Source organism: Linepithema humile, chromosome 3 (assembly GCF_040581485.1).
Source record: "Linepithema humile isolate Giens D197 chromosome 3, Lhum_UNIL_v1.0, whole genome shotgun sequence".
NCBI classification, from domain to species: domain Eukaryota; kingdom Metazoa; phylum Arthropoda; class Insecta; order Hymenoptera; family Formicidae; genus Linepithema; species Linepithema humile.
The window spans coordinates 12,451,496-12,466,802 of NC_090130.1; the positions used below are offsets into that span (position 1 = coordinate 12,451,496).

General features: G+C 36.8%; 2 protein-coding genes across 2 annotated transcripts; both read right to left on the reverse strand.

Annotated features, from left to right (window-relative positions):
- Positions 1-5,949: 5,949 nt before the first annotated feature.
- On the reverse strand, positions 5,950-6,585 carry LOC136998944 (uncharacterized). The gene has a single exon (XM_067352331.1). It carries the CDS (start codon positions 6,583-6,585, stop codon positions 5,950-5,952), a length of 636 nt encoding a protein of 211 aa, XP_067208432.1.
- A 5,465-nt stretch (positions 6,586-12,050) lies between these two features.
- LOC136998583 (receptor-mediated endocytosis protein 6-like) lies at positions 12,051-13,821 on the reverse strand. The gene is made up of 5 exons (XM_067351506.1): positions 13,586-13,821; positions 13,241-13,327; positions 12,975-13,067; positions 12,798-12,914; positions 12,051-12,643 (listed from the first exon to the last, which is right to left on the reverse strand). Exons 1-5 carry the CDS (start codon positions 13,602-13,604, stop codon positions 12,579-12,581), a joined length of 381 nt encoding a protein of 126 aa, XP_067207607.1. The 5' UTR covers positions 13,605-13,821; the 3' UTR covers positions 12,051-12,578.
- Positions 13,822-15,307: the final 1,486 nt, after the last annotated feature.

Consider the following 15,307-nt stretch of genomic DNA (forward strand, 5'->3'; position numbering starts at 1 on the left):
AATTATTTCACCGTTGATCAAATAATTATTTCGCTATTGCCGATACTTCGCATTTATTTTCACGTTGCTTTCGCATTTATTTTACGCCGCCTTAAATAATTATTTCACCGACGCTCCAATAATTATTTCACTATCGACGATACTTCGCATTTATCTCCACGCTGCTTTGTATTTATTTTACGCTGCTTTAAAGAATTATTTCTCTGTCACTTATTAATTATTTCACCGTTAATATACCGATCGCACCGATATTTTTCTATTTTGTATACTCTTTCAAATTCATTTCGCACACGCTTCGCATGTACACACGAGCATTGAAGCAGATCATTCGAAACAAATCATATCAACATCTTGCTTAATAAACGCTGTTTCATTACTTTATTACAAACGAGCATTTATTTATTTCACTGACATACCCCCAACCGACCGAACCTGGATTCCGGCGAGCTACTCCGCGTCCGCCGAAGCTCACACGGTTTCAACTCCATTCGAAGAGGCGTCTCGCTGGTGGAGAATCCGTGTTTCTCTGAGGAGTGGAACTCGCCGCAGGACCGGTAAGTTTCGCGATATTTTGCGAAGAACCGGCTGTTAATAATTTTTTATTTCTCACTAGTGCGGAGAGAATGTTCAAGTCGTGAAGTAATCGCGCAAACTGAACTCTTCCCGCGGCTTTCACGGTTTTTCTATCGCGCATCGCCTCGTTTATCAAGTCTGAGATATTTGAATCTTTTACGACGTTACTGTCTATGGTCACGACTCCGTACTCATCCCAGTTAATTCTAGTCGACGATGCTTTATCGAGCAAGCGTTTTGTCAGTAAGCGAGCTTCGGCACGGTAAGATTTCGGTACGCTTTCCACTATTCTTTCGACGCTTTTCATCACCCCGAGACTCGCGTCGTGTTCTTTCGGGAGGCTTCTCGCACGACTAGAGCCCGGAGCGAATGAGTCCGTGAGATCGCTCGGCGGTACTTTTTCATGAGTGTCCATCGCGTCTTTTTCTTCTTTCTCTTCTTTTTCCTCGGCGTTACGCGCGTCTTGATTTCGTCGTCCGCGTGCTACTCGTACAAAGTGAAGATATCGCCAAAAAACCTCTTTGTACATCTTTCATCTCTCGGCTTCGTCGTTCGGATAGGGCGAATTAAGAATTCGACTCATCTCCGCATCGAGTCTGGATAGAGCGGTTCCGGGTGTTCGTACGGAATTATAATAATTATTATTATTATTAGCGCTTTCGTCCGGTGTTTTCCACGAGCGGTGCGCCGTAGTCGGTAGTCGGTTGATGCAATTGACGCTGCATTCTCTCGAGATTTTCCGTAGAAATTAAAACCATTTTTTTCGCCCTTTTCATAACACTCGATATTATTTTCTCTCTTGTGTTTTAAGCCGTCACCTTGTCTATGATTCGCGAAAATAAGGCCTCTAATAGAGGAACGATAATATAGGATAAGAATCCACCTCGTTGTACCAATAGCTTTCTTTTATTCTTCTAATTTCCACGCTTTGACGCGATACGACGTAGCGTCGTTTTGTATTTGCTCAGACGATTTTTTTCGCGCCGTTCGAGCGCAACGTTACCATTGAGCGTGTTGAAAACGCATTCGCAAATACATCAAATAAATTTTTCGTCCGCGGTTCGCAGGAAGGAGCTGCGTTGATTTTTGTTCAGATGACACAGCGCCTCTAGAAGACAAACGTTTCTCTTTCCGATCGAACGTCTAGCGGTTTTCGTTGCACCGTCCGACGCCGCTTCTTTCATCGTGAAAAAGTCTCTCGCAACTGTTGTCTCGCGAGCGATGGTGCATACTTTTTATACGCTGGAGAACGATCTGCGCGGTACGTAGACGTAACGCAACGCATCGTCGGGAAAGATGCTTGTCCGAAATCGATATTTGTCCGGATGAACATAACGGCAATACTGTTTTGGTTGTTTCAAAGCAACTGGAGCAATTGACAAGTAAAGGTTAATATTTATATTTATATCAATATTTATTGATGGTTTAATATTTATAATATTTATATTTATATGAATATTTATTGTTGATGGAAAACGAGCAATATATATACTAAATGATAAAAAAAGTGTAATTATTTATCAAAATAATAGGAACTTATATAAAGCAATTAACAGATTTGAAAGTATTAGCATGTGATTGTGGTATAGTCAAAGAATTTGCTGAAAATTTTGAAACTTCTCATGTAAGTGAAAATATTCGTTTAAATAAGTCACAGTTAATATTATTAAATCAAAATATTACTTATTTTTTTCTTATTATCATACTAATATTTTCAAATCTGTTAATTGCTTTATATAAGTTCCTCTTATTTTGATAAATAATTACACTTTTCTTCATCATTTAGTATATATATTAACTCGTTTTCCACCATTAATAAATATTGATATAAATATAAATATAAATATAAATATTATAAATATTAACTTTCATTTGTCAATTGCTCCAGTTGCTTTGAAACAGCCAAAACAGTATTGCTGCTATGTTCAACCAGTCATGATGTAAAAATATGTAGAGTCGAAACACGCCGACTCGATATGCCTTGACACATGTGCAAGTTCATGTGTTAAGGCATTTCTGTGACCAGGTGTACATACATACGATATACGCTGATGTAGGTACATTTATGGATGTACATAGGATATCATACATAGGATATCGTATGGATATACATAGAATCAGTCATTAGTTCGTTCGCTTGCCGCTATGTGACGCATTATGCGCTATCTATCTCGTATTTAAGTTTTAATCATGAGAACTATATAAAACTAGCAAAAGGCGGGTAATAATATTGAAGTTTTCAATTTGGAGATGTAATAACTTTTTCTATCAGTTTAATATCTGAATCCCAACACAGAGAATTTAGATAAATTAATTGTTGAAAAATTGGGTAGATAAATATCCGAATAAATAAAAATTGTTTATTATTAAAAAACGTACTGTATATACTATGTACATACATAGAATGTACTTCATGTATGTACATGCCACGAATGTGTATTGCACATCCTCGGAATATATCCTATGTACTGTGACGTGACGCTTTTCGAGCGCCGTCACAAGGGCGATAGCCCGGCCGAGGGAGCAAAGAGTCCTGGTGTTGCTCCTCGCGTGGAGAGAGCAACCCGCGAGACTCCACAATTTGTACGCGTTGTTTTTTTATGTCGTTCTCATTTTGTAACGTTAAGATCGTTTTTAAGTTGTAAGGCGAGACCCCGTGCGGGCGGCGTTGCGTGTTTTGTGCCTCAGGGCGAAGATGCAGCATCGCCATGGAGACCGGACGCCGGGGGATCATCGACGGGTGTCACGCGTTAGTGACCCCACAGCAAAAGGTCAGGTACCGCGATTCCGTCGCCTCCGCCATCCAAGCCCTATCTAACTCCGCTTTGGTTTTAGCCACAAAATCAAAGAAGCGCAGAGACACGCAGCAGCGGACCTCGCCCGGCTGCAGACGGCTTCGAGGACTCCAAAGATGCTGCACCCAGAAGGACCGGAGCATGGCCCGGCCAGCCTAACCAGTCTCTTCCGGGAACATCGACTCATCAACACATTATCGGCCGAAGGATTTGAGGAAACCACAAAAAGCGGGGGGGGGGGGGCGCCCTGGATAAACTGTGGGCGGTTCTCAGGGGCCCCCCTTTTTGGAAAATCGGCAGGATGCGCAGGAAGGCGACGCGAGATGAGAGGGACCTACGTGCAAAGCCGAGGATTGTCACTGTTCGGTGTGCCGCAAGTGCGCAAGGACGATCACGAGGACTCAGCCCAACGACGCCGAAGACGCCGAAGACGTCCACTCGATGTAAGCCGCCTCTCGGATAGCCGTAGAGTTCCGTCCGGTTATGGCTGATAGCGTGAGTCTGTTTTGTATTTAGTGTCTCTCACACAACTAACCGAGATTTTTGATACCGTGAGCGCGTATTGACGCTCAATTACCGCGTGTCCAGCCGGCTCCGGATATCGCGTAAAAGTCTCTCCGCCTTGCGGGAATCAAGCGCCGACAGTCTCTTTCGTTTGCCGTTTCGTTTGCCGTCCGTTTTGTTACCGTACCGTCCTACCGTTACCGTTTCTTTTTGAAGATACCGATTGCTACCGTCTTTCCGTTACCGTTTCTTTTTGAAAATACCGATTGTTACCGTTTTTCTTGCGATACCGTTTTGTTACCGTTTTTTTTATCGCGTTATCACCGTACCGGAAGTACCGTGGGTGAATGTCCGCGGGCGGATTTTGGTTCGGGAACGTTCTCCGCGAGATTGCTGTTACCGCAAAGTTAGCGTCTCGGCGAGAAACGTGAAAGCCCGCGAAAAATAGCCGTTCCGCGACATCTCACTTCTGGCCGTTAGGCTACCGTCGTTCAAAGAGTATTTATTTGGCCTTCACCGGCCGTGTCGGATGGTCATAATATAAGTCATTTGTTTGCTGTATATAGTCGGATCAGCGGCGAATAATCGTGATCGCGTTCCCGAGATTTTATGTAGTTATCGAACTCTATTCTTGCTACCGAATTTATAGGGCGAATGGTCTTACTACTGTATCAAACTATTTCCGCCGTATCGGCTCCGGCCGAATAATATAAGCATCTTTACCCTTGTAACCAAATCACTGAAATACATCATTGTTAAATTTTAATTATTGAGTTGTCTTTGCGTTCGCCTCTCACTCCAGATATCTAACGTTAAATAAAAGAACTGCGCCCCTCTGCCATATACTGAGCGGGGAGCGGCCGAGCATTTTAGAGAACTGTTGAAATTACCGATACCGCGGTGCGATTACTCGCACCTGGCGCCCATTTCCGGTTACCGATATCGCGTGAGTTACCTTGCTTCCGAATTTTGTGGAGTACCGCGAGTTACCGAATCGTGCAGTTATTGCCGATTTCGCGAGTTACCTTGCTCCCGACGAGCGTGGAGTACCGCGAGTTACCGAATCGAGTATCTATTTCCGATACCGTGAGTTACCGAATCGAGCATTTATTGCCGATACCGCGAGTTACCGAGTCGTGCATTTACTGCCGACGCCGCGTAAGTTACCTAACTCCCGAAGATCGTAGAGTACCGCGGTTACCGATTTCCATTGGGCGTGCTCCCTCGGATCTGGCGTGATTCCGAGGCTAGTTCACGTCGCAGTACATACTGCGAACGTGCACTGCACATCCTCGGAATATATCCCATGTATATACTACAAATATACACTGCATATTTTTGGAATATACCTATGTATGTACTATGGACATCCTATGTACATACATGTGGTAATTATTTCACATACATAGGATATGCGCTTTATATACTTTACACATTCTCTGTATGTACATAGAATATACAATATACATATATGTATGTACATAGGACGTACGTAGAATGTCCTAATGTTTATTGGGGTGTAGGCGCCGTGCTCAGGGTCTGAATGGCTGCGGGAGTGTTTTGGTTAGGCGTTAACGCAGTCGCAAACGGTCCGCTCTGAGGTACCTGCCGTCCCCTCGGTGTATTTAGGCTTAGTGTCGTATAGGTGGCTCTACGGCGCTGGACATTGTAGGAAAAGACTCGTCTACAATAAATGTACGCGGTGTAGTCAGAGTAAATATAATGAACTTTATTCTTGTGATACAATCCGTTAGACAGTCCGGAAGGAAGTGACGCTCGCGCCGCGCGTTCCGCGCAATCTCCCTACACTTTTCTACCGCCATCGAGAGTGTGACTCTCGAGATTGGAAACCTCAGTTGCAAAAGGAGCGAAGTCCCTACATACTCCCCCCCGAGTGTAAACGTTGTAAAATAAAAAATAAAATAAAAAAAATAATATTGCTGCATCTTAAATGGAAGTGTCTTACGAACTAGTATATTTTTGGTTTACAAGTTTGTCTTAAATGTAAGTGAGCTTGCGCATACAATATTGCTCGTGTTGCTTAAGAGCTATCTAATGCTTATTACTAAACTTAAGCTTATGACTTAGTATTTGGACTAAAATGAACACGTTTTTTAGCACGTGAATAGGTCTTTAGTTTATGTGAAGTTGGGTGTGCCAATGTTGGCGGATCTATTGGTGCGTTTAATGGCTGACGCACGGAAGTATTATCTGATGGTGTCTCTATGCCGTCTTGTATAAAATAAGCTGGTTTCAGTCTTTCAACCGAGACATTGATTGTTCTACCGTGAACGTCTATAGCAAATACCTTATCGGAGATTCGTTCAATAATTTGGTGAGGACCTGAATACGGTCGCTCTAAGGATTGCTTGGCTTCGTTTCGCAGAAATACATGTGTACAACTAGTTAAGTCCTCAAAGCAAAAAGCGCGTTTTTTATACTTATGAGTAACCGGTATGGGTTTACATTCTTTCATGAAAGTACGAAAATCGTTTACAAAAATTTGAGGGTCTGGGGTAAAGTCGTTGTCGGTAACGAATTCGCCCGGAATTCTTAACGTGGTTCCGAATAAAAATTCGGCTGGAGACGCGCCAGTATCGAGTCTTACTTGAATGCGTAATCCTAACAGAACTGTAGGCAGCAAATTGGCCCAATTAGGAGAATTGTGGCACATGAGCGCAGTTTTAAGGGTACGGTGCCATCGTTCGATCATCCCGTTTGCTGCGGGGTGGTATGCCGTCGTACGGATTCTTTCACACCCGGTTAACTGAAGCAGGGCATTAAATATCTAGCTTCGAACTGTTTTCCTTAATCGGTGGTTAAGACCTTGGGGACGCCACAACGCGATATCCATTGATCGTAGAATGCGCGTGTGACCGTTTGGGCGGTTATGTCTGTTATTAGAATGGCTTCAGGTCATCTAGAAAAACGGTCTATTATTGTTAAGCAATATTTGAAACCTTGGCACATTGGTAAGGGGCCAATTAAATCCATGTGGACGTGGTCGAAACGCCCGTCTGGAACCGTGAAATCGGTAAACAATAGTTTGACGTGGCGTGAAGTTTTGGATTGTTGACATTCTATACAATTTTTGGCCCATTTGGCTATATCACGATGCATATGCGGCCAAACGTATCTTTGACGGATGGTCCGATCTGTTATTTTTGCGCTAGGATGGGCAGGCGTGTGAAACATGTCGAAAACTTTTCGTCGGAGTGAGACAGGTATATATGGCCTGAACGATTCGCCTGAGATTTCGCAATAAATTTGTGAATGGTCTGAGCCTAATATAAGGCGCTGTAGTTTTAGCGACGTTGTTGTAGATTCTAATAACTGTGGTAGCTGGATCATCTTTTTGGAGCTTAGCTAATTCTAAGAGTTCTATTTCACACGGTAAGCGTAATGATTCGATTCGTGATAAGCTATCTGCGATGATATTCTCTTGACCGTTTATGTGTACGATGCGGGAGGTAAATTGCGATATAAATGACAATTTTCGAAGTTGTCTTGGCGATGCCTTATCTGAACATTGATCGAAAGCGTAAACTAGCGGTTTATGATCCGTGAGGATAGTAAACTGTCGTCCTTCAAGAGAGTGGCGGAAATATTTAATAGCTTCATATATTGCGGTTAATTCTCGGTCGTAAGCGCTATAGTTTTTCTGAGCGGACGTAAATTTCCGAGAAAAATGCTAATGATTTCCAGGTGTTAAAATGACGCTGTTCGAGAACTGCACCCATTGCGAAATCGGAGGCGTCGGTCACTAAGCGTAGTTCGGCGGCTGTCGATGGATGTGCTAATAATGCGGCCTTGGCTAGGCTGGCTTTACATTTATTGAACGCGTTTTCTGCTTTTATGTTCCATTTAATTATGCGCTTATCATTTTTACGTAAGTTTGTAAGGAACGCGTGTAAGGGCGCCTGCGTGGTGGCCGCGTTACGCAAATAACTGCGGTAAAAATTGAGCATGCCAAGGAAGCGGCGTAGATCCGCGACTGTTTTTGGTTTCAAGAATTTCTGAATCGCTAGTACTTTTTCTGCCGTAGGCTTGCAGCTGTTGCTGTCCATGTGCCCATGTGCCTGATGTGTCCCAGGAAGGTTAATTCCGAAGCACCTATTACGCATTTATCGGTATTTAGCGACAATCCGAATTCTTTAAGTCTAGTGAGAACTGTATGTAAGTGATGTTTGTGTTCTTCTATGGAAGACGATGCGATCAGTATATCGTCTATGTAGGAAAAAACAAAATCCAAATCCTTTAGCGCTTGGTTTAAATATCGTTGGAAGGTTTGCGCGGCATTTCGGAGTCCGAATGTCATTACTGTAAATTTAAATAACCCGAAGGGAGTGATTATATATACCGCTGTTTTCAGTATGTCTTCTTTGGCTACTGATACTTGGTTATATGCTTTGCACAGATCTAAGGACGAAAATATGCTTCTACCATGCAAGTTGGCTGAAAAGTCGTGTAGATGGGGTACCGGATATTTGTCCGGAACAGTTACCGCGTTGAGGCGACGGTAGTCGCCACAAATTCTCCATTCGCCCGTTTTCTTCTGGACCATATGGATTGGGCTGGCCCAACGGCTACTGGAAGGTCTGCATAACCCGAGCTCAGTCATGCGTCTAAATTCTGCTTTTGCAGCTTTTAATTTATCTGGGGGCAGCCGGCGTAGACGTTCTGCTACCGCCCAATAAACATTAGGACATTTTATGTACGTCCTATGTATATACATATATGGATATTGTATATTCTATGTATATACAGAAAATGTGAAAAGTATACAAAGCGCATATCCTATGTATATGAAATAATTACCACATGTATGTACATAGGATGTCCATAGTTCATACATAGGTATATTCCAAAGATATGCAGTGTACATTCGTAGTATATACATGGGGTATATTCCGAGGATGTGCAGTGCACGTTCGCAGTATGTACATAGGATATATTCCGAGGATGTGCAGTGCACGTTCGCAGTATGTACATGGGATATATTCCGAGGATGTGCAGTGCACGTTCGCAGTATGTACATGCATGTATATTCCGACAACGTACAATATACGTACATGCATGTATATTTGGAGAATGTGCAATTCATGTACATAGAATGTTCATGCATATATATACCAAGAATATTTTTTGCACGTACGTAATATGTACATGTATGTACACAGTATGAACATGAAAAGCACGTAGTATATATATGCATAGTCCTTTAATGCATTCTGCACATAGATTTTTATCAATGTGGTAATTGAAAGTAGTGTTTTAATAAAGGTGCGCTAGTTTTATTTTGTAAAATTATTTAAATAGTTTATTAAACTTTTAGATTTTACAGTATAGTTTAGACAATATAAATTTAAATTATATTTGAAAACTAATATACAGAGTGTTGAATTTAAAAAGAACTACTAAATTGTCTCATTATCTATAGACATGAAAAAGAGTGTTTCATACAATATAGAAATTAATTCGTATTTATTAAAGACGTATATGTAATAAAATAAAAATAAAATAAAAATAAAATAAAAATAAAATAAAAATAAAAATAAAAATAAAAATAAAAATAAAAATAAAATTAAAATTAAAATATAAAAAAAAAACTTTTTTGATTTATTTATAACGTCAAAATTAAATCTCGCATTTTTAAAAATAAAATTGCACGTTTAACAAAGATTACAGGTATATTTTTGTATACCTTTGAGAGATATATAAACAATATCACATATATATTTATAAAATATAAACTTTTAAATTGAACTAAAAATGTACTTACAATTAGTACTTATGTCTTAACACTGGACGTTTAGACTCGTCTACTATTACACTACCGCTCATAAATATTGTTATGGACAAAATGATAAATGAGGCATATGATAAATTATGCATAATGCCCGCGACTAGTCGGACAAAATGATAAATAAATAAATAAATAAATAAATACACACATATATATATATATATATATATAGATTTATATATTTATTTATATTTATTTTTATTTATATTGCCTGGTTAAAGCGATAAATTAACAAATAATTATCACTCTGCCCGACTGGTCTCGGGCATTATGCATAATTCCTCATTCATTACTTTGTCCATAACATACATAATACAATTAAAATAAAAATTAATAAAATAAAAATGTAACTATTGTAATAAATGTAGATTTTAGTATAACAATAAATACTTCTTTGTTTAAACTTCTTTCATCGTTACGTCGTCGTTCTCTTCGATTGTTACATAGTTCACGTCATCTTTAGCAACATTGCGGATACGATCTTTGCATCTAACTAACCAGGATTTGATGAAACTGATTACTTCTGCTTCAGTTGAATCGGGTGTGCTTTTGCAATATCGAACAGCACCTAATATAACAAAATAGCAAAATAAAAGTATAACACAAACTGTATTAAAAAATATATAATTATTAGTCATATTCTTTAAGATATAGTCTATCACATTTGAAACAAAAACTTTTTTCTAAAATAGAATGCGTATGCAAAAAAAAAGATTACTCAAAATGACCGAAGCTATCGCTAGATTTTTGAAGGATTTCTTTTTTTTAGCCCCTTCCCAAGAATATAGTATTCCAACTTCATTTGTGAAAACTCTGTACATGATTCTTCTCGTAACATCTTTAACATTTAAGCCCCCGACGCGATTCAATTCCATAATCTAAAACAATTTGAATAATCGTTACAAAAGTATTAATAACTATCAATTATCACTATATACACATTCGACTTTCTAATTATTTAAAGCCACACCAATATTTTTTTATTTTGAGCATTGACATTAAGCCACTGTTCTAGTTCAGCTAATGTTTGTTCTTTTACTGGAAACAGATGGACGATATCTGGAATATTATTGACGGTTCCCGAGCAGAAATTGTAGAAGGGCCCTGTTAGAGTCATTATCAGGGTGCCCTAACGGCTGATCAGGCGCTCATCGGGAAACGTTATCAGGCTCTGATCTTAAATGTAACGTCGAGAACGTCTAATGCCTGATCAGGCTATTCTTGTCAGGGCCGGATGAGACGCCCTATTTTTGCCTGCTTATTTCTAAGGCTTACTATAGTTACTAGTAGGGTTTCTAGCAGGTACTGATAAGGTCCTGAAAAAGTACTAGCGCGGTTTAAAAATTTTTTTATTTTTGATTACATATAATAATGCTCCTTTAATGTATAAACATTAATGTGTCAATTAAACATTGATGTCGCTCAATTCATTATTATTACGTTTTTTATTCTGTCTTAATAATCGATGCCCCTCCCAGTCTTTCGCGTTATTGAAGATGGATCCAAGGATTTTAAAAAATATTTGATCTGTAATAACTGCTTCATCTTTCTTGTAGTATTCCGAATTGATGACTTCTACAAAAATAGACATTGTAAATGTGAAATAAATGTATTATTTTTTCAAATTTTTAAAGAAAAACTTGATTCAGATCTGTATTATATATATATATATATATATATATATATATATATATATATATATATATATATATATATATCCGTATTATAAATATATTATAATTATATATATATGATATATATTACATTATATATTATTACCTTTTATGCAAGAACATATGGTTGTATTTTTAAATAATATTTTGCCGTCGACCTTCTTAACTGCCGTGAATTTCAATGCAAGATCTCTAACTAAGTATTTCTTTAATACGCTAGTTAGAGATCTCACTAACGCCATACTGGTATCAATTGATGTTCACATGTTCAATTTCTGAAAAACGAATTATGAATTCAATGAGTATAGAAAATCTACAGAGTATCCAAGAATTCGCAACCAAAACAAATCTGGAGAGAGTGTTTCTTATGACAATGTAATATGATTTGTCCTTGTAACATAAATGGAATCCGAGACACAGTTTGCAAGAAATAAATTTGTTTAAATTTGTTTAATTTTTGAAAGATCTGGATTTATTTTCTTGAAAAGCATGCCTCAGATTCAATTGTTCAGAAGAAATCTAAAATTTTTATAAGGAAACCCCCGTTATTTTAAAGTGCGAATTGGGACATCCTGTATATCATTTTTAATTAAAAATGAACACCTCACAGGCTGCTTAAGTAACATTATAAAATACTTTTTAATTTTATCATAAATTATTTAAAAATTTTTTACATTTTTTATACATTTTCTAAATTATATAACACTTTTGATTATTAGTGGTAAGTATGTTTATAAGAAAGAATGCATATATTTGTGCACATTTTACGCTAAAATCTTCATATATTTGAATCAGACAAAATGTATCACTAACTTATTAATTATCACTGCGCATAGGATACAAGCTGTACCAGTATAACCATTAAAAACTAATTAAGATGAATTTTCTTTGTAAGAAGATGTTCTTTAGACTAAGTTTGTTCGATTACTTATTTGATTTTAATTTCAAAAAATGTTTTGTAATAATGAAAAATAAAATGTATTATTTATATCAGCCTGTGAGATGCTCTCCCTTAAAACAATTAATATAGCCTTAAATATATTTACAAAATCTTTTCGAAATTCGTCACTTGATTTCAGATCCTTGTCAAATGTCAAGAAGTCGTCCAGTGTTTCAAATGGAATACTAAATCCGTATTTTTCCGAAAAATTTTCGTCAGAAAACGTACCCCGCGTATCAGGACAATAACTCTTTTGAGATTGCAGTATTGTCTTTATTTCATGAATTTCACCCCTTATTTGTCAATTGAGTTATGACACTCCTAAACCCTGATAACGTTATACGTGCTAAATCTAAAACAAAATAATACAGTATTCAAAATTAATCGTCCAAATCGTTCAGTACATTAAGTAGATCTGAAAAAAGATTAACAAAGTTTGTACACATGTACGCATATATTCAGAATCGCCCGGAGTAAAATGTTAAAGAGAATGGACTTAACGTTACCGTCATTACTATATTTTTTTCTCTCGTCAAATGTGAAAGAATAATGAGAGTCCCCAGCTGATCCCATTGCTTTGGAAGTTATCGGACGAGTATCGGACATAGTATTTTCCATTGATTCTTTAGAAAACAAAATAAGTCAACTTTTTATAAAAATTTAAATGACCAAATTAAATTTACCTTTATCTCTCTTGCTCATTGATTTTTCTTTCTTTGCGCATTGTTGGTCATTTCTTATTAATGACAGTTCTGCACTTTTATTATCTGAAAACACTGAAACAGACAGAAGGAATAATTCTTATTTAAAGATATTGGAATGATGTCAAAAGTAATATAACAAAATAATATAGTATTCAAGATTAATCGTCCAAACCGTTCAGTATATTAAGTAGATCTGAAAAAAGATCAACAAAGTTATATAATATAAAATATATTAAAATTTTTACCTTTATCTGTAGTACTCGATTTCTTTTTCTTCTTCAGAGATTGTTCGTCATGAAATGAACTTTTTGCCCGTTTATTGCTTAAAATCACTGAAAGATTCGGAAAAGAATAATTATTATGTAAATATGAAAGAAATACCTATTAATCTTGTAATGTAATATGAGATCAAAACATTATATGTACAAACAATTTATATACAACTTTATATAAAAAATGCAGAAAAAAAATTGAAAAAAATTATTTTCAAATTGAAATAACATTAAAATGTTTTTAATTTCATCATAATTCTTCATTACCGAATGCCAACGGAACATAGCGAGGTGTTTAAATGATCAAGTTAAATTTACCTTTATCTCTTTTGCTCATTACTTTTTCTTTCCTTGCACACTGTTGGTCATTTCTTATTAATGACAGTTCTGCACTTTCATTATCTGAAAACGCTGAAACAAACAAAAGGAATAATTCTCTCTAAAATTTAAAGATATTAGAATGATGTTAAAAGTAATATGGGGCTATTCAAAAAATAGGTCGCGCAATACTTATACATTTTTACACCCCTACTCCTCTAATAAACGGCTCAATGTTCATTAGAGCTTCCTTTTACGAAGAAAATGTGCTGCCACACTTTAAAATTGGTTTAAGAGGATGCTGGAGTGCCTGACGAACTCCGACGCGAAAGCGCCATCATTTCGATGGAACTAAAAATGAGAGTGATATTATCGGCATAAGTCCGTGTGCCGTATTTGTTTGTGTAGTGGTAACACACTACACTGACGTGTGGTCTGTGTCTGTGTATGGTATCGTCGGATGTTTTGTAAACAACGCTCGCGCTTCTTTTCTCGGCCGTAATTCCGTCGCAAGGCTACAATATGTACGAGACGAAACAGACATATACGAGTCAAAAATGAATTTGAAATATGAGAAAATAATATTTTAAAAATATATATATAGTACTATAAATTTTACTGAAGAAAAACTCTGTCATGCTTTCTTTATTTGAATCCTTGTGTAATGAATACAAAATAAATAAATAATTAATTAAATATATACATATACACATATAATTATCTTTATTTTGCATTTTATACGATGACTGAAATAATGAGTATATATTATTTCAATCATTGTACAAAATACAAAATAAAGATAAGTATGTATTCAATACATGTGTATATGTATATATTAATTTAATTGATTCATTAAATTATTTATTTTGTATTTATTACATAAGAATAAAAATAAGGAAAGCATATGACATTTTTCTCCAGTTCAATGTATAGTAATATATATATATATTGTTACGCCTGTGCTTTTCGCCGCTGATGCTGTGTTACAGCTGACGGACCGATCGATATTATCGATCGCCGCATCAGCGGCGAAAAGCACAGGCGTAACAATATATATATTTCAAATAAAATATTTTACCATTATTTATTAGACCTTTTGCATATGCCTATTTTGCCTTGTACATTATATCATGGCCTTGCAATAAAATTTTGGTTGAGGAAAGAAGTGCGAAAGTCATTCAAATCCTCCGATAACATATATACAGATCAGAGATGCACACTCGAGTTCCGTGCAACAGAGCAACATGAAGAGAAGGACCCCCACCATGCGGGCACCACACAAGCGAGAATCGCGTCCGTGTGCGCTCGGCGGTTTGGTCGTATGGACAGCAGCTTACGATAAATGCTAAGAAGCAAGCGTTTCTAATCGAGTAAGGCGAGTCGCTAGAATATTATATCCCGTCTTCGAAACCTGTTTTTTGCAACTTTTTTTCCGTATTTCTTTCTAACAGTGCACAAATGATAATTAGATCATTCTTTTTGCTAAAAAATATTTAATATTTATTTAAAATATTTACATATGTTAAATTAATAACTTTAGAAAGAAATACTGATTTGTTATTGTCAATAGAAAAATAAAAAATAATTACAATTTTGCAAAAAAATGTAAGTGTTTAACAAATAAGTGTTTTACAAATGTAAATGTTTAAAAAATATAATTTTATATTTATAAATAATATTCGTGTATGTTAAACACTTACATTTTTTTGCAAAATTGTAATT

Coding starts and splice junctions, on each gene's coding strand:
- LOC136998944 (XM_067352331.1), bottom strand. CDS start 6,585: ATGATCGAACGATGGCACCGTACCCTTAAAACTGCGCTCATGTGCCAC.
- LOC136998583 (XM_067351506.1), bottom strand. Junction 13,068..13,240: donor ATCGAGTACTACAGATAAAG/GTAAAAATTTTA, acceptor TGTCTGTTTCAG/TGTTTTCAGATAATAAAAGT. Junction 12,644..12,797: donor AAAAAAATATAGTAATGACG/GTAACGTTAAGT, acceptor ATTTTGTTTTAG/ATTTAGCACGTATAACGTTA.